A 19,383-nucleotide genomic window follows, 5' to 3' on the forward strand; every position below is an offset into this window, starting at 1 on the left:
AAACAAGAAACAAAAAGAAAACAAGGTAAAAACTTTAAATCCAGTAAATTAATTATTTTAACCCTTCAGGAATGCAACAGCTGGAATTATTCCTAACTTTCTTGAAGATATGGTTGCCAAGCAACAGAAGTGCACTCTCTGCTTCTTATCCTAACCACTAACTAATATTTGTAACATGGGCTTTTCTTATTTCCATATAGCAGAGTTTTAAAATAATGTTAAATATAAAGTAATGCAAAATTCCTTGTTACCAAATTAATACAATACATTTGGCAAATACTAATATATTTTTATCAAATTTATGCTACAAGTTTTAAATAAGGTAATAATTTGTTTATTCAAATGTTTAACCCTTTTATTTTTTATTTTTGGTTGTGTTATTTTGTATAGATATGAATAGGATTTTGGTGCCATTTGTTTTTAATTGTAAGTTTGTCCTGTATGTCGTGTGTGTTGTGTCTATGTTGTGTGTGTCACGTGACTTTTTTTTTTTTTTCAAAAAATTATTTTTATTTTGTTGCAACAAAAGTCAATTTTATACCCTTTTAAAATATATATATATAAGATGTGGTACCACACTATTTTAAAATCATGGTTGGGGTGTAATCATAGTATATTAACACCAATTTTTTGTGCAAAGTTCAAAAAGGTTTCAGTTACAAATATATGTACATATATTTCTGCCTCAACAAATAATGCAATTGCAAACAAAGGAATTCTCTTATCAATCACAGTTTTGTTTTTTAAGTTTTTTTTTTAATTTGTTATTAAAAAAATGTAATTGTTTTTTTAAAACATTTTGGTTATGACATTCTTATAACTATAATTAAAAGTGCAAACAAGAAATTGACATTTGTTAATATTATCTTTACCTTATGGTTGAGGTTTCCCCTTACATTTTTTTTTTTGGAATAACAAATTAAAAAAAAAAAAAACTCTAAAAGGCTATACTGTGCCATTAACCCTGGCAGATACTCTGAGGATGTTTCCACCGTCCTGTTTAGCATGATATGCAAGGCCCTCGATCTGTGCTCTGTCCTCCACGGGGGCACAATGTTCGCAGCTAAACATTTTTTATCAATCACAGTTTTGTTTTTTAAGTTTTTTTTTTTAATTTGTTATTCCAAAAAAAAAATGTAAGGGGAAACCTCAACCATAAGGTAAAGATAATATTAACAAATGTCAATTTCTTGTTTGCACTTTTAATTATAGTTATAAGAATGTCATAACCAAAATGTTTTAAAAAAACAATTACAAGAAGAGGCCAGGGCAATACCGGTATGGGCAAGTTTTACAGGATGCAGACAGGAACTCATCTCAACAAGAGGCTCCCAACACAAATGCTCCAATATCACCTTACGATTTGGGATGCGACTGTCAGAAGCAGGATTAATGCTGCAGCAGCTCACAAGCATTCACTAAAGTCTAAGCACATGCTTATAATGCTAATACCTATTTTAACACACAGGTGAGCCAGCCTGACCCCAGCTGGGGATTTCTCAGGTTCCATTGAGACACGGGAACTTTGGCATGAGCTGGTACCTGGTCTGTCAATGTCACACCTACTAACTCCCTGCCCCTTCCAACCCACTGGACTCCAGGTAGTGAGTGAACAGGAAATTTAACCCCAGTTCCAGGGCTAATTTTTTATAATACTCTTGTTATGAGCCCCCTTCCACTGCAGCCTCCTTCGCCTTTGTAAACGCATCAGGTTTGCTGCAGATCCAGTGTCTCTTGCTGGTGCATCGCAAGCTGCTGACCCTATTCTCGTCATTCAGATACGCGCAGTCACCATCTGCTGTTATCGGAAACCTGCAAGACAGAAGCCAGGAGCTGGTGTCAGGCAGGAGTTGGGTGTTTCCCGTCAGTCACAGACAGGGGGAGACACTCGCACAGTGCAGGGAACTGCTGCACCTCGCAGCCCCTCACAATTCCCCCTCCTGCACCAGCCACAGGCCCCCACGATTCCCCCTCCTGCACCAGCCACAGGCCCCACCCCCAGCAGGGAGCAGTGGGTAGCAGGGCCAGGAGAGGTTCTAAGATCAACTGGCCTCCATGGAGCATTTATGCCGAGGGCGGGGATATTTTAACCCCATTTCCTGCTCCCTCCACCCCCAGCTGGGTTTGGATGGGCCCCAGCAGGCCCAACCCACCCAAACTGCCCCAGAGGGAGATTCCAGGTGAGCAGCAGCATAAGGAGCGGCAGTAACACCGCACAGAAGAGCTGGGTCAAAAAGACTCACAGGTTGTTGAATTCGGTGCCGTTGACCCATTTCCAGGGCTGGCCCAGCTCCTGCTCCCTCCGGAGGCCGATCCAGTGGTGGAGTTTGCCTTTATAGCGCAGCAGGAAATCCTAAAAACAGCAAAGGGAGAGGTGGTGTCAGAGTCCGACCCTGCTGCTCCCCCAGGCTCTGGGCAGGGAATCCCAGGTGGACACGGAAGGGCTCTGAGTGTTTCCAGGGGGTGGCTGGGGATTTTCACCTCCCTCTTGCCCAGCTCTGGGTAATTCAGTATTAACCCTCCCACCCCAAACCCAGCTCCCCTCACCCCAATCTGTCCTGGGCTGGGGCAGCTCTTGGGTGCTGCTGGGTCTAAGCCGCATGGCGGGCTGGGGGGAGCAAGGCCACGTTCTGTGTCAAAGCCTCTCCATACAGAGCAGCTGAGATCCCCTCACCATCGCAGGGGAAGAGGAAAGAAAGAGCCCAGCTGATCTCAATAAGGGATGCTGGGAGGGGCCAGGGATGAGAGAAGAGCCCCCCGCCCCCCAGTCAGAAGGGGCCAGGGCTAACAGGAGCCTCCCCCATCCTCAGCTGGCTGCCCTGGAGCACTGGCTCTTCAAGTTGAGCTGGGATCTCGACCCTGTCTCCAGTCCCATGCAGCCCAGCAGACACCTGAGCCAGCCCAGCCCTAGAGAGGGACAGTCTCCTACTGGGAAGGCTGACAGGGGATGATCCCCACAGTCACAGACTGACACTAGAGCCAGAGGTCCAGCCAGGCCTGGCATTCAGCAGCTGGAAATCCAGTCCCTCTGGCCTCCCAGCACGAGAGGGCTCAGAGCTGCTCCTCGCCCCACAGGGCACAGTCCAGGTCCTGCAGCAGCTGCCACTGAGCCAAGGCCAGGCCATTGCAATGAGAGTCTCTCACCAGGTCCTGCAGGGTGTCGATCGCAGCCAGGGAGGCACCGAGGGAGGAGCAGTTGCTCTGGCTGTTGTTCCAGTTCTCTTCGGCCTCAGAGAAATAGTAGCATTTCCCTCCGTACCCAACCCAGCCGTCTGGGCAGCAGGGGCCCAGGGCAGCTGGAGGACACCTAAACAGCAACACTGAAAATGGGAACATAACAGATGTTGTAAGAGGGGGCCTGCCCGTCTGTGGGGAGAGATGAGCCCCAGCACCCCAGGCTTCTGACACTCCCCTGGCAGTGGCTGGGAGGGAAGGATGCTGGGAATCCAGCCCCCGAAGGGGGTTACTTGACCCCCATCTCACTGGGCTGCTGTCTCGGGTTCACGTTCAACAGGGATGCAACTGACAAACAGCTCCTGCTTCGAAGCACCAGAGAACCAGGCCCAAGGGGAGTGTTAGAGCAGGGGGTGGGCAGGGAGCTGCAGATGGATGGAACAGTTATCGGGCCAGCGGCAGGGAGAAGAGTGATGTGGGAATATGTTGCTAACTTGGAGTTAGGGAGTGTGAGAAACTGACATGCAAGTTTCTAGGATGAGGCTAGTTCTTATCTGCTGGTAGGCAGTAAACAGGATAATAAATTAGAAAGTGGGATGGGATGACAATTACCCTATGAAGTCACAGCTGTGCTTGTTTGTACCTTGTTAACCAATTAGCAATTGCTTGATTGCTTGACCTTAATTGTATATAAGAGCATGCTGGAGAGAAATAAAGGACTTTGCTGCCAATCACACAGATTGTTGAGCTTTGTTCATATACGCCTGCGATGCAACAAATGGTGACCCCGACGTGATTCGTATCGAATGAAAGTGTCAGTGGCCTGACCCAGGCGGAGAAGCCTGAGCCCAGAGGCGAACGGCCAGGAGCCTGAGCCCAGAGGCGGGGAGTGCTTATCCGACGTGACTCGTATCGAGTGATGATAGTGTCGGGAGCCTGAGCCCAGAGGCGAACGGCCAGGAGCCTGAGCCCAGAGGCGGGCGGCTGGGAGCCGCGGCGGGGAGTGCTTGAGAAGCCCCCGGACCCCGATGTGACTCATATCGAATGATGATAGTGTCGGGAGCCTGAGCCCAGAGGCGAGCGGAGGAGCTGCGGCGGGGAGTGCTGGAGAAGCCCCCGGGCGTCCGAAAAGAGAGGCGCACCTGAGCCCTGAGGAGAGCGGCTATAAGCCGCAGTGGAGAAGGGCAGAGCAGCTAACGTGAGTACCGCTGTATCAGCTGAAGAAAAGATAACACAGAAGCTTTATTTGCACATTATGAACCGACAGGGGGAAAAGATTTCCCCTGCTGCACTGATTCACTTATTAAGAAGAGAGGGAGAGAAGCTCCCCTCTGATATGTTGTCCCGTCTGCTGCGGTGGGGACAGAGAAGGGAACCTTTTGTTAAGCCGAGTACAATTTTTAATAAAACTGTGTGGGAGCGGCTAGGCTCCAAGCTTTGGAAGTCGGTGGCTCAGGGCGATAAGGAAGCCTTTTCCCTGAGTCCAGTATGGAATAAGACAAAGAAGATAGTACAAACTTTCGTGGCCGAAGCAGGAGTGCAGGCGGCCCTTTTTAAGCTTTTCCGCCCAACGCCCGAAATGCCTTCTGTGTTGTCGGTTGGAGCCAGGGAGTTTTTCGGTGGCAAGGACACGGTGATACCTTTGGCTTCTGACCTGGATAATGTTGCCCCTGTTATGGTTCCACTACCCTCCAATACGCCCGAGCCTATGAAAACAGCTTTGCCGTATGCACCCCCTCCCAAGCCATGCCGTGTCCACGGGACCTGGGGGTGTCACGAATGCGGGGAAATAAAGGAGGCTCGGGTGAGACACGTGCCATCACAAGTCTATCCCAATTTGACTACGCCTATTCAGTTTACCCAGTTTAATGTCTTTTATAAGAAAATGGAGCGCCAGGGTCAACAGCTGCAGGCCATTTATAATAAGTTAAATCAAATGCAAGGTCTTCCAGCTGGATCATTGTGGAAAGAGGGGGAGCAGGCAGAGGCTCGTGAGGAGGTGCTCTGCTGGAAGCGAGCCCTGGACGGGAAAGTTTTGGAGTGCATGGCACAGGCAGAGGCTCGTGAGCAGGCAGAGGCACGTGAGGAGGTGCTCCGCTGCAAGCGAGCCCTGGACGGGAAAACTTTGGAGTGCATGGCGCAGGCAGAGGCTCGTGCCGTGGCCCCGGAGGTCGTTTGGACCTACAAGCAAGCAAGTTGTTTTGGCAGCAGCCCAGAGAAGGCGTCCCACGCTGGCTGGTTTGAGCCGGGGACAGTGCCGGGAAAACCGTTATGCTTCTCCGGTATGAGCAGCAACAGCTGGGTGTTCTGACACAGGATTTACAGTTTAAAAGAAGCCAAGCAGGAAAAAAGGACAAGGTAACGTGCTGGCTAATCTTTCCCTTGTCCGCTGCAGCCCCCACGTCCTGATTATTTCCCCCGTAGAAGCTGAACCACGACGGTGGTGGAAAAGAAGAAAAAACACGCACGTTGTTGACATTGCCAAAGACCAGAAATTCCTGACTAAAAAGACATTGAGAACTGACCCTGGTGAAGAAACGAAGAATTGTACACTAGCAGGAAGAAATTTGGGACTCCTGCTAAAAAATGTGGTATTGATTGGATTTTGGGGTTTATTCTACAGGCTGCGCCCTGTGTTTTGGATAAAATTTTAGCATGTATTGCCCCCCCCAACTGGATTGTAAATGATATTACCCCCCCCCCCCGTTACTAACCCCCATTGTTAGTGCCGACTGGTTGTTTTGTTTTTAGAGTTTGAGAAAACTCGGCCAAAAGGTTTGTTGAGTATTCTCAAAGGGGGGAGTTGTGGGTTATTTAGGCATAAATTTAGGTAATTTGGGAGAATGGCTTTGAATTTATGTAACCCGAAGTATTTTTATGTAAAGTGCTTTTGTTAGCCTTATTAGGTTTTGTTAATTTGTGTTATGTGCTGATTATTGGCTGTTGTAGATTGCTTGATACTAGATGTAGCCTATATTTAAAATAGATAGGCTGATTGCAGATGTTGTATTAAAGTTATATGCATAAAATGTAGCCCCCACGGTGGGAAAGTATAGATAATTGCTCGCAGTAGAGATTAGAAGGGTGGGGGCTAGTTAAGAAGTACACTCTCCTAGCTAAATTGATAGTGAAATAAGTTGGTGTTTATGTAAGGAACGGTTTAGCAAGAGGAAAAAAGGATCGGGCCCAGGCGGGTAGGCAACAAACAGAGAATCTGAAAAGGAAAAAAGGATCGGGCCCAGGCGGGTAGGCAACAAACAGAGAATCTGAAAAGGAAAAAAGGATCGGGCCCAGGCGGGTAGGCAACAGACAGAGAATCTGAAGAGGAAAAAAAAGGATCGGGCCCAGGCGGGTAGGCAACAGACAGAGAATCTGAAGAGGAAAAAAGGATCGGGCCCAGGCGGCCAGGCTACAGACAAAAGCTTGGGAATTTCAAATATTCAGGGGGATACTTGGAATGGTGATTTAAGTTGAGAAAGGTTGTTGTTAAAGTACAAGCAAGTAATTTAAGGCAGAGTAAAAGGTTAATTTTGTGGTTGCTGAAGGGAATACTAGCTGAATTTTGTAAAATGCTAAAAGAAAAGTTTTTGGTGTTTTTAAATGTTTGTAATGAATTTAGGCAAAGAAATTAGTTTGCAATTGTTTGGCCATAAATAATTTGGTTGCATTAGCTGAAGAATGTATATAGTGCTATGTAATTGAAATTGTATTAGGCTTAAGGGCATATAAGTGGTGATGTTTTTTGTTTGTGTTTAAAAGTAGAAGTTAATAGTAAGAATTTTTAAGCTGTGATTAGCTTTGGATTTTAGAAGCAAGCCAGGAAGCAATTGTATTAATGTAATAATTTAATTGATGAAGTAATTCCCCTGTTTTGCCTAAAATTGATAAGAGTATTTGTATATTTTAAGTAATGATTGATTGCCCAGTAGGGGTAGATTTGTTTTTGTTTTTTAGATATTTAGAGAATTGATGTTAGCTGTATAGTATTTAATGTACCATGCATTTATTTATAGAGTTTACATTTATGTTTTATGTTTGTTTGTGATGTGTGTTTTCTGGCCAGAATTGCTGTGGTGTTGTTAAAATGTTTGTGGTTTATGTTGTGTTTTTTTTAGGACCCCCCCCCCCTCCCTCAGTGTCAGTTTGATCACCTGACATATGAGGGATGATTGGTAATAGAAATTTGTCACAAGATGGTGTGCAATAGAGTATGGGGGAACCCTGCAGATTTTACACCATTTATTTGTTTTATTTTTGTTGATTTATGTTTGTTTTGTTTGATGTTGTTGGTGTTGTATGTTATGAATTGCATGGTTATAGGTGAGCCCTGTAGCATAAGATATATTATTATTTTTTTGTTGTTGTTTTGTTTTGCATGCCTTTTGCTATACAGTTTGGAGTAGTTTTTTGGATGTTTTTAATTTTTTTTTTGTTTAAGAATAGGGGGGAGATGTTCGGTTGCATCTTCCCTATGCTGCCTTGATGGAAAATTACAGCAGCGTGGTTACAAGAATAGAGGGATGAGATAAAGTTGTTATGAGAAAATAGGGGAATGCCAGGTGGCCTAGCTGAGATTGTTTTCAAGGTCCCAGGTGGATTCCGGCGAAGTGGGTCCGGCCTTGGCTGCGTCCTCGGGCGCGACAGCAGGCAGAACCCTCCTGGCCCCTTGGGCCACTTGCGTTACCTGGAGGAGGGATGTATAGGTAAAAGTAGGGCATTGCGGAAGATTTTGTTACGGTTTAGTTAGGCAGCTGGTGTTTAGATTTGCTTTTTAGTTTTGTTTTGTATAGATTGTAGTAATGTGATGCTATGAGCTGAGAATGTTTTGCTGTGCCTTCCTTTTTTTTATTATTATGAGTGAAGGGGGGAGGTGTGGGGATATGTTGCTAACTTGGCGTTAGGGAGTGTGAGAAACTGACATGCAAGTTTCTAGGATGAGGCTAGTTCTTATCTGCTGATAGGCAGTAAACAGGATAATAAATTAGAAAGTGGGACGGGATGACAATTACCCTATGAAGTCACAGCTGTGCTTGTTTGTACCTTGTTAACCAATTAGCAATTGCTTGATTGCTTGACCTTAATTGTATATAACAGCATGCTGGAGAGAAATAAAGGACTTTGCTGCCAATCACACAGATTGTTGAGCTTTGTTCATATACGCCTGCGATGCAACAGAGTGACACTGGATGAGAGATCAAGTTCAACCTGATTTGCCAGGTCTGTTACCCCGAGGAATCCTGCTAGCCTGGGCCGCTGCCCCCCTCCCCCTGCTCTGCGCTCGGCTCCCCAGGAGAGGCAGGTTGAGATGAAGATGGGAACAAACTCCCTTCCCTTCACCAGACTGAACACCTGCTGCCCAGGCCCGTCCAGCACAGCCAGACGCAGGGCGATGGAGACGCTTGTTGTGATAAGTCTGCCTGGCAGGAAGGATTCCAGAGACACTCCCAGCCTAGGGGAACTAACACAGCTCAGAGCTTCTCATCCCAGGCACAAGACCAGGGCCGGCTCTAGGTTTTTTGCTGCCCCAAGCATTAAAAAATTTGGCTGCCCCCCATCCCAGCCCTGGGCTCCCCCCGTACCCTCCTGCTGCCCCAATCCTGGGCTCTCCCCCCACTAACCCACACCCCCTGCTGCCCCAGCGCTGGGCCCCTTCCTCCCCACCAGTGCCCTCCCTCCACCCTGCTGCTGCCCCAGCCCTGGGCTCCCCCGCCCCCCATCAGTGCCTCCCCCACACACACACACCTCCTGCCTCCCCAGCCCCGGGTCACTGGTAACTCGCTCCCAGGGCAGGTCATTCAGCAGGAATTTTAGATGTGCACAAAACACAGACAGGATTGGTTCCCATATGATTACAGAGCTGCAGTAAAGTGGAACAATTTTCAGCTTGTGTGATTGGAGGATATCTGGATGCATATTATAAGACTGTCCTCCATAAATGAGGAAAAGTTGAGGTGCCTTTATTATTCTTTTGTTCCACTCTTTCTTTCTATGGGGAATTTGCCAGTGCAATATCACTGTCTTCCTTTTAAACAAACAAAAAGGCAATGGCTGTTGAAAAGAGCAATTCCAGTGCTAATAAGCATTTCTTGCTCAATTTTATCCTGCTTTTTCTACAGCAAGTTACAGTGGATCAGTATATTTGATTTGGGAGAAATGAAGTAACAGCTGTCCAAACTGAGCTTGAGCACTCCTGAAATTGGAGGTGTTCAAATCTGGAAGGCAGGTGCTCGGCGGGGGGGTCTGTGGGCTCCACAGGGGAGCATGGCAGCAATATGTCTGGAGCTGCATGGAGCCAGACATGCTGGTCTGAGTGGCACGGTAAGGGGGCTGGGGGTTGGAGAAGGGTAGGGGTTCCAGGGGCAGTCAAGGGACAAGGAGCAGGCGGGGTTGGATGGGGCAGAGGTTCAGGGGGCAGTCTGGGCACAGGCAGCAGTAGGATAGGCACAGGAGTCCCAGGGGTTTATCAGGGGACAGGTAGAGGGTGGGGTCCTGGGGGTCTCAGAAGGGGGCAGTTGGGGACAAGAAGAAGGGAGGCTTAGATAGGGGCTGGGGTCCCAAGGGGCAGTTGGAGCAGGGGTCTTGGGAGGGGGCAATCAGGGGACAAGTAGCAGCAGCATTTAGATAGGGGGTGGGTGTCCTGGGGGGCAGTTGGGGCAGATGTCTAGGGCAGGGGCAAACAGCGGCTGCGTGCTGGGATTCAAACGGCTCTGGGCTGCCTGCAGCTGCGGGGAGCCCTGAGCCCTTTAAAAAATCTCTGCGGGCAGGCCAGAACCCTCTGACTCCCAGCCGCGGCTGGGATTCAAAGGCAGGGCCACCCCAAGCAGCGCGCCGAATTGCCGCCCTCGGCTGGGGGAAGGGGGCAGTCCGTGTGCCCTTAGGGCAGCAGGCGCGTTTCCGCGGCAGCGGCAATTCGGCAGCAGCTTCTATGTTTAGCTGAAGCCGCCCTGGACAGCTAAACATAGAAGCTGCCGCCGAATTGCAGCTACCGCGGAAACGCGCCTGCTGCCTTAAGGGCACACAGACTGCCCCCCCGCCCGTGGCGGCAATTCGGCGCGCTGCTTGGGGGCAAAACAAGGGGGACTGCCGCCCCTTGCAGAATGCCGCCCCAAGCACCAGCTTGGAATGCTGGTGCCTGGAGCCGGCCCTGCACAAGACCAACACCCGCACAATCAACAGAGCAATAAAAGGCAGGTGAGAAGGAAGGACACAAAATGCCACAAGGTGGCGCCAGAGCTCCAGTCACAGGAAATGGCCAGTAACACTGACTGGCCAATTGCACCCTGATGCACTTCTCACCTACAGACATTTCTCCTCCCTAATACAGCAGCTAGTACCCAGCTGCTCCGCCTGCAGTGTAACCCTTTCAGTGCCAGAGAGAGCAGCAGCAGCAGGGCCACCCATAACTGACACCAAGGAGCTATTGGCAAGGTCAGCGCAGTAGGTGAATAACCAGAGGCAGGGTTATTAGGGTCACTATGGGAAGAGTTGCTAACCCAGTCCAAACACCATGTCAGTCTGCCCACCCCCACACCTCCCGCCCCCAATCACCCCTGTTCACTCTTAGCCTCAGGGGAATTTTGTGTTGACTCCTTTTTGGGGTGGGGAGGAGTTGGACTCAAACCCCTCCAGCCATTTTTGTGCATGTCACTTTTTTCGTACCTCATTTTGCACCACAATAATTCCGTAGCTAGTGTAAGCCTTCCCCTGGGGCTGGGACACACAAGTTTAGGAGAACATTAGCAGCCAGGACAGTGGTGATCAAACAACGAGCAGGTCATGCACCAGGCATGTATTTCCCTGGAGATTTCATGGTGCAGTGTGCTGTGCGCACCAGTGCTCACGCACGAACGGAGCAGGGCAGTCAGTGCATACGATGCTTTACAGTCCTGCTCAGTGTGTGATTTGTGTCACTCATTTCAGGGAGCTGCTGCAGCTGTGGTGCACAGTTTCACATTTCACACCCTGTACAGAGCTGCATATGGGAATACACAGGCCCCAGGAGAAAGGCTGCCAGGCCTGTGGGCCCTTCCAGTGCTGCCTAGAATGCACAGGGCACAGCAAGGAGCCCCAGTCTGGTGCCATCTCCACCATCTGACCCCACTGTGTCCTGGGGGCTCCCTGTACCTGCAGGGGTGGAACCCCAACCTCACAGATCTCACCTTATCCTGTGTGAGCCAGTGCTGCCCATTCCAATAGCCGGCCAGTGCAGCAGCAGGGAGCTGGGACTCACAGCCCACTTGTAGCAGGGCAGCTGGCACTGGTGTAAGGATGGGGAGGAAGTGACATTACTGCAAACTCCTTGCACAGATGTGCCAGAGCAGCATGTTCTGCTCTGGTAACTTACTACAGCCAATTGCACCACGGCAAGCCCCTTTCTGCACCACTGCAGCCCATCTACATTAGCAATTTGCACCAATTCAATTGCACTAATGTTGTTACTGTGGTACAGAGGATTCCTAATGCAGATAGACCTGGATTCAACCACCTCTGCCAGCTGCTAAACCCTCCAGGGCCCCTGAGCAGATCCCAGGGCAATAGATAAATCCCACCCCATACAGTCTCACCGCACTCCCTTCCCCAGACTATTGGCAGATACAGCTGGGCTCATGTTAGTATCATAGAATATCAGGGTTGGAAGGGACCTCAGGAGTTCATCTAGTCCAACCCCCTGCTCAAAGCAGGACCAGTCCCCAGACAGATTTTTACCCCAGTTCCCTAAATGGCCCCCTCAAGGATTGAATTCACAACCCTAGGTTTAGCAGGCCAATGCTGAAACCATTGAGCTATCCCACCCCCCAGGCTGCATCCCTCGATCTGCTGGCAATGCCCCTACCTATACAGCCCAAAATGCCCTTAGCCTTTTTGGCAACAAGGGCACACTATTGACTCATATCCAGCTTCTCGTCCACTGTAACCCCTAGGTCCTTTTCTGCAGAACTGCTTCTTAGCCATTCAGTCCCTAGTCTGTACCAGTGCATGAGATTCTTCCATCCTAAGTGCAGGACTCTGCACTTGTTCTTGTTGAACCTCATCAGATTTCTTTTGGCCCAATCCTGTAATTTGTCTAGGTCCTTCTGTATCCTATCCTTACCTTCCAGCGTATCTACCACTCCTCCCAATTTAGTGTTCACCACAAACAGCTGCCCTTTGAACTAGCACTTGCTGTCTGTGCAGGCAGGGAAGTCAATAGCACTACAGGACCCTGCACTGCTGAGGTCACTAATTGGTGGGTTTCAAATGTAGATAATTTTCTGATAATTTTCTGATAATTTTCTTCATATAACCGTGTACTGGGTCTATCCACGTGTGACCTGTTTTCATGAAACTTTGTATCAAAGCCTCATGTAGAAACTTTGCATTGCCCTTGGTATAATATTATAGCCCCTAAGGATAGAATAAGATAGCAAAAAGACATTTTTTTCCTAGCAGTAGAACAAGATCTCCCCTCCCACACACACATACTCTTAATCAATTGCCCTGTTGAATAAATGAGGTGTGGATGAGCAAGGCGTGGAAAGCAGCACCTCCAGACAGCCTCAGCCCTTGGAAAGGGGCTGGGAGCTAGACCCAAGGACAATAAAACATGTCAAGTGGGCTCATTAAAGACAAGCAGACATACTGACAGCGTCTGGGGTTAGAAGCCAGCACCTTCTTTTGGAAAGTATCAGAGGGGTAGCCATGTTAGTCTGGTTCTGTAGAAGCAGCAAAGAATCCTGTGGCAACTTATAGACCTTATAGTCTATAAGGTGCCACAGGATTCTTTGCTGCTTCTTTTGGAAACACTCTTTATGCAGCATTGGGACAACACCCTGAGGGAAGCAGCACAAAAGGACCAATGGACACAGACACAGATTTTGAATCTGGTACAGATTTGCATGAGAGGGAAGCTGCTATAAACGTGAGGTGTCTTGCAGAGGACCCCGGGTCTCATCTTGGCAACACAGGAGCATCAATCTGGATCGGCAGAAGCCCGGCTCCACCCCTCCCCCATCTAACTCACCTGGCCAGTGCAGTTAGGGGAAGCAACTAGTTGGTAACAACAAGACAGAGTGTGCTCGTGTGTGAGTGTACGGCCTTCTGGCTGGGAAAGCATTATCTAAATTATATCTATCACATGCATATTAGACAGTGTTAATTAATACATGTATTACTAATAAATGTGGCGTTTTGCCTTATTCCCCCTGAAAAGATCCTGTGCAGGACTTTAAGTACAACATTTTGGTGGAGAATTGTGAAAGGTACCATGAGCATTTATTAAGTAATGAAATATTGAGTAATGGAAAAGTATTGAGAAGTATGAAAAAGTGATCACAAATCTTGAAAAGTGTTAATAAGTAATCGATTATTAAGGCGTGCACACCCTGGTGGTAGAAGCCTGGATAAAGAGAGAAGGAGAAGTAGCTTTCTCACTCCCCTGGTCCATAGAGTCCCCGGCATTAGAAAGAAGGGAGAAGTAGCTTTCTCGCTCCAGGAAAAGAGGTATTGGTAAATAAGAGTAAAGAGAAGCATTGCTGTGTTAAATCCCACTGGGAGGTTGGGCATACTAAAAAAGTTTAAATGAAAGAGTATTTTAAGAAGGGTCCCAGAGAGGAGACTGAGAAATTGGCATTTGTAAAAGATGTTATCCCTTTTAAACACATCTTGCAAAAATTCAGACACAGCCCTTGGTCTGATCAAGTGTTAGCGGATGTCCATATAATTTCAGACCTAGACGATAAATTGGCTCAATACATATTGATATATAAACCCTCAACTCAAATAAAAATGGAAGCAGCTGCAGTTTGGCTTCTATGGAGAACCTGTAACGTGCTATTCCTTCAATTGGCTGAATGTAAAAATGAAAACAAGAAACTGCACCAAGATTTACAAGCCTCTGCTGCAGAAGCAGAGAAATGGAAATGTATTTCCATTAGTACCCAAACCCAGCTAGATGCCCTTAAGGATGGGTACAGAAAGTTAAAACAGCACTCTCAAATCCTACAGGCGCATACAAAAGAGAAGAAAATTGAAAAAGAAATTTCATGAGGTACTACAGGGAATGGTCAAAAAGTTAACTTTAGAACAAGGCAGAGCCCTCGCTGACCATAACCACTGTAAATCCCTCATTAAACAACTGGAATAAAAATTGGAATTTGCAAATAAACAAATTGTGGCTGTAACTTCAAGAGAAGGGACATTTGAGACCTCAGAAGGGGGAGACTTTTGGGCCCCCTCTGGAGGTGGGGAAGGGGATATTTGGGTAGATTCCTCCTCCCAGGGCCAAATGTTATTGCAGCAGTAACAAAAAGAACAGTCACCACCATGAGGGAGGGTGGTGAGAGTGAAACAGTTAACAACAGTCCCTGCTTCTGCCTCAGATCTCCAGGCCATGGCAAAATGGCTGGAGATTGTAAAACAGGAACATTTTTCTAGATGGAGCGTTAATGCCTTTTTACTGGAAGAAAGGGAGGATTTACACTCACAAGAAATGCAACACTTACTAAGCATTTGTGCAGCCCCAAGTACCGAACACACTGTGGCAGAGACTGAGCCGGGTCTGCCATGGGAGCACTGTGCTAATTTGTTTCTAAGCTTCTCTCTTTCAGCCTCTGAACTGGAACATCAGAAGAGCTGGTACCAGTTAAAGAGTCACAAATATACCATGGTTCTAGTGTCACGACAAAGTCTGTGTTCAGTGTTCTGTGTTGCATGTTCATGTTCTGTGTCTGTCTCTAGTGGTGTCCTGTGCTAGCACTGGGTCCAGAAAAAGAGGATACTACACTAGACAGGGCAAATGTCTTTTCCTCTCTCTACTTCCCCCATGTCCATCCAACTTATCAATCGCCACTTGTGTCCAAGACTTTGGTCCCCAGTGCATCAGGTTTATTTTTTGTTAAGTTCTCTAAAAGTCATTTTGTTGTTAATTTTTCTTATTGTTAGTTACATTTGTTTGTATTGTTAATTCCACACTTTCCTCTATGCACTCTGGTTCTACTTCCCCAAGCCCTGAAGGGAAGTTCTTGGGCCCCCATAACCTGTAAAACCTTGGCCCATGATTACAGGGCCCCATCTTTCAGGTCCCCAGAAACCTCTTGAGAACTATCAGAGGGGGAGCCGTGTTAGTCTGGATCTGTAAAAGCAGCAAAGAATCCTGTGGCACCGTATAGACTAACTGATGTTTTGCAGCATGAGCTTTCGTGGGTGAATACCCATTTATCTGAAGAAGTGGGTATTCACCCACGAAAGCTCATGCTGCAAAATGTCAGTTAGTCTATAAGGTGCCACAGGATTCTTTGCTGCTCTTGAGAACTGTTAGGAATGGGGGATTCTGCAACATTTTTAGCAACTGAATATTAGTTTAAGTCCAAATCAGCTTAACCTTGCATGACAACTGTGGTACTCCTACAAAAATCTCATTTGTTGTGTGTGCTTAAGGAGGTCCTCACCTCAGTGACTTTTATTGTTTGATGGCCATTGGAGCATCAAACTTGGGCCTCATTTTGTTTGTCAATTTACCCAATTATTGTGATGGTTTTATTGTATTTCCAATTATTATGATTATGCTTGTTTGCATTTGTGTTTATGTCATATCTGGTGTTTAGTCAATTGCAATGGTTTTAGTTATATTTACCTGGTTATATTGTTTGGTTTGTTTGCAACAGATACAGAAGATTTATATGGTGACCACCACGGCCAGCTCCAGGGGTTTTTCCGCCCCAAGCAGCCAAAAAAAGAAAAAAAAAAGCCGTGATCGCAATCTGCGGCAATTCAGCAGGAGGTCCTTCGCTCCGAGCAGAAGTGAGGGACCCTCCGCCGAATTGCCGCCGAATACTTGAAAGTGCCGTCTTGCTCCGGAGTGGCTGCCCCAAGCACCTGCTTGATAAGCTAGTGCCTGGAGCTGGCTCTGGTGACCACTCAAGAATTGTTCTTGAGAGGTTAAAAGGGGGACAATGTAGATAAATCTCTGATAATTTTCTTCATATAACCTTGCAGTGGGTCTACCCACTTTTTCATGAAACCTTGTATCAAAGCCTCATATAGAAATCTTGTATTGATGAGCCTTGGTATATGGGAACTTTGTATCAAAGCCTCATGTAGAAACTTTGCATTGCCCTTGGTATAATATTATAGCCCCTAAGGATAGAATAAGATAGCAAAAAGACATTTTTTTCCTAGCAGTAGAACAAGATTCCCCCCACACACACACTCTTAATCAATTGCCCTGTTGAATAAATGAGATGTGGATGAGCAAGGCGTGGAAAGCAGCACCTCCAGACAGCCACAACACTTGGAAAGGGGCTGGGAGCCAGACCCAAGGACAATAAAACGTGTCAAGTGAGCTCATTAAAGACAAGCAGACATACTGACAGCCTCTGGGGTTAGAAGCCAGCACCTTCTTTTGGAAACACTCTCTATGCAGCATTGGGACAACACCCAGAAGAAAGCAGGACAAAGGACCAATGGACACAGACACAAATTTTGAATCTGGTACAAATTTGCATGAGAGGGAAGCTGCTATAAATGTGAAGTGTCTTGCAGAGGACCTCGGGTCTCGTCTTGTCAACATCGGAGCATCGATCCAGATCTGCAGAAGCCCAGCTCCACCCCCTCCCCCACCTAACTCACCTGGCCAGTGCAGTTAGGGGGAGCAACTAGTTGGTAACAACAATAAGACAGAGTGTGCGTGTACGTACTAGGGCCTTCTGGCTAGAGAGGTGAAAATATTATCTACTTTTTTTATATATTTAAAATCATATGCATATGATACAGTGTTAATTAATACGTGTTACTAATAAAGTGGCATTTTGCCTTATTCCTCCTGAAAAGATCCTGTACAGTATTTTAAGTACAACACATACGATGTTAATGGCAGTGTCTGTGCTGAGTTCTGCAGCTCATTTCAGTAGCGCTGCAGCATCTGCCAGCCTGGCCCTGGGCATGACCCGTGGATGCAGGCAGGCCAGGCTGGTACCTCAGGGTGACACGCTGCAGGCAGAGGGCCCAGCTCATCGCTGCCCTGCACCTTCTCCTGTCAATCACCCCCACTCTGCACGGGGGTACCAGTGACTGTGCCTGGGGCCCGGCAATAGTGACTTGGGCGCAAAGTGCTCAGAGCTGGGCTGGGGGGAATGAATCTCAGTCAGATCGTCCGACACAGAGAGTGCCCAGGTGCAGGGATCTGGGGGGAGCAGGAGGAGGGTCGTGGAGAAACATCCCTCAGGAATCCTCTGCCCCAGGGGCAGAAGCCAGACAGGCCGGGAGGAGAGACAGTGACTGTGGTGGCTCCAGGGGGAATGGGATGCAGAGAGGGGGATGGGAGGGCTGAGAACTCACCTGCCAGGACAATAACAGCGATGATGAGACCCAAGAACACAACTGCGAGGGTGACTGTGAGGGTGACTGTGCAGTTACAGCGAGGTTCTGAAACACAAAGACCCGTCAGGCCGGGCCGCGAGGACACGTCTCACCGACAGCACCAGGGCTGAAGCTGCCCTAGAACATGCCCCGTTCTGTCGATGGCTCCTCCCGTCAGACGCTCTGGGAGAGGCCCCCGGAGGGTCAGGCAGGCTGGGGCTGGCAGAACAGTCCCTCCTTCCCCTCAGCCCAGAGCCCTCCCTGGCACCCCCAGCCAGGCTGTCACGGGGCCTGGTGAGCTCAGGGGCACAGAGACAAGGACCCGCATGTTCTGGTGGCAGGAGCTCAAGCTGCCTCCTGCCTCCCCCCGCCATGCCCCCTGCTGAGCGCTGGCTGGACCCACACTGCCGAGTGCGCCTGTCCCCGCACACTGGGGTCTCACACTGGCCACACACAGCAGAAGGGGGGAGAAGGAACCAGGCAGAGATGGACCAGGGCTGTCACAGGTCTGACACACCCAGCCCAGAAGGCCCCTATCAGGGCCGGCTCCAGGATTTTTGCCGTCCCAAGCAAAAAAAATCTTGGCTGCCCCCTTTTTTGTGCCCTCCCTAACTCCACCCCTTCCCCAAATCCCTGGCCCCGCCTCCTCCCCGGGGTGTGCCACATTTCCCCTGCCCCATTGCTTCCTGCGGCCCCCCTGCAACCCTGTGGCCCCCCTGCAAGCTCACCTCCGCTCCACCTGCTCCCTGAACGCGCCGCCGCTCGGCTTCTCACCCCCTCTGCCAGGCTTGCCAGGTGCAAAGGAAGCGGAGCGGTGGCAGCGCGCTCAGGGGAGCAGGCAGAGGCGAGCTGGGGCAGAGGGGGCACATTTCTAGGGGCAGCATGGCCAGCGCTGGAATGCCACCCCTAGAAATGTGCCGCTCAAAGCACCTGCTTGTTTTGCTGGTGCCTAGAGCTGGCCCTGTCCCCTGCCCAGCCCCACGGCCACAGCTGTGTGCGCCAGACAGCAGCCGTGAGCCAGGATCGGTACCCTGAGAGCCCCTGGCAGAGATCCAGTCCCTGCTGCCCACGGACACGGGGTTGCTGGGCACTGGCTGCTGCCACTGAGAACATGGGCCCACATGGGGCAGCCTCAGGGTCTCTCTCCAGCCTGGTCCCAGGCAGCGACGCCCCCTTACCTGGCTCCTTGCCGGTCTCCTGGTGTCCATCGCCAGCAACACGCAACCCCTGCAGCGGCACTTCGCTCTCAGCAGCCCCAGTTGTAGGCCCCATTGTCTCTCAGCGACACTCAGGCTAGAGACGCTGGGCTGGGGTCGGCTCCTCTCGGTTTGACTGGGTCTGATTCAGCAGTAGCAAAGCCGAGCCGGGCGGGTGGGTCCTGGTCCTGGCCCCCCTCCCTGCTCTGACTCTCCAGCCGATCTGGAAGCCGAGAGGGACCCAGCAGGGCGGGTCAGGGTCAGGGTCACGGTCACTGGTGGGGGCGATTTGTGGTTTCTCGTTCCCTGCCCAGCAGCCCAACCCCTGCCAGAGGCGGTGCCATGGTGATTAAACCCCCTTAGCCCCCACCAGCCCCTCCGCCCCCCAAGGGTTCAGAGACCTGATCTGCTACGGCCCCCCTCCGCCGGGCTCTACCCACGTGTGACAGGCACCCACGGGGCAGGGCCGAGCCCCCCCGGCAACAGGCGCGCGCACAGACCTGCAGGGGGCAGTGGCCAGTGCCGAAGGGACCGGCGATGCCCCGCCCCCCCCGGGGGGGTTAAACCCCCGAACACGGGGGTGGGTGGGGCAGGCGGCTCATTTGCATAGAGCGCGCACGTCCCGGTCACTAACTGCGCATGTGCAACATATCCCCGGTTTGCGATGGGGGCGCGCATC

The 19,383-nt window shown here is 49.5% G+C and overlaps 1 protein-coding gene across 1 annotated transcript; it reads right to left on the reverse strand.

Annotated features, from left to right (window-relative positions):
• Positions 1-1,290: 1,290 nt before the first annotated feature.
• Positions 1,291-18,780, reverse strand: LOC120394789 (C-type lectin domain family 2 member D-like). Its single transcript, XM_039518941.1, has 5 exons — positions 18,687-18,780; positions 17,488-17,574; positions 3,145-3,320; positions 2,244-2,353; positions 1,291-1,812 (listed from the first exon to the last, which is right to left on the reverse strand). The coding sequence occupies exons 1-5, from the start codon at positions 18,778-18,780 to the stop codon at positions 1,662-1,664; spliced, it is 618 nt and encodes a 205-aa protein (XP_039374875.1). The 3' UTR covers positions 1,291-1,661.
• Positions 18,781-19,383: the final 603 nt, after the last annotated feature.

This window comes from Mauremys reevesii, unplaced genomic scaffold (genome assembly GCF_016161935.1).
Source record: "Mauremys reevesii isolate NIE-2019 unplaced genomic scaffold, ASM1616193v1 Contig78, whole genome shotgun sequence".
In the NCBI taxonomy this organism is placed as follows: domain Eukaryota; kingdom Metazoa; phylum Chordata; order Testudines; family Geoemydidae; genus Mauremys; species Mauremys reevesii.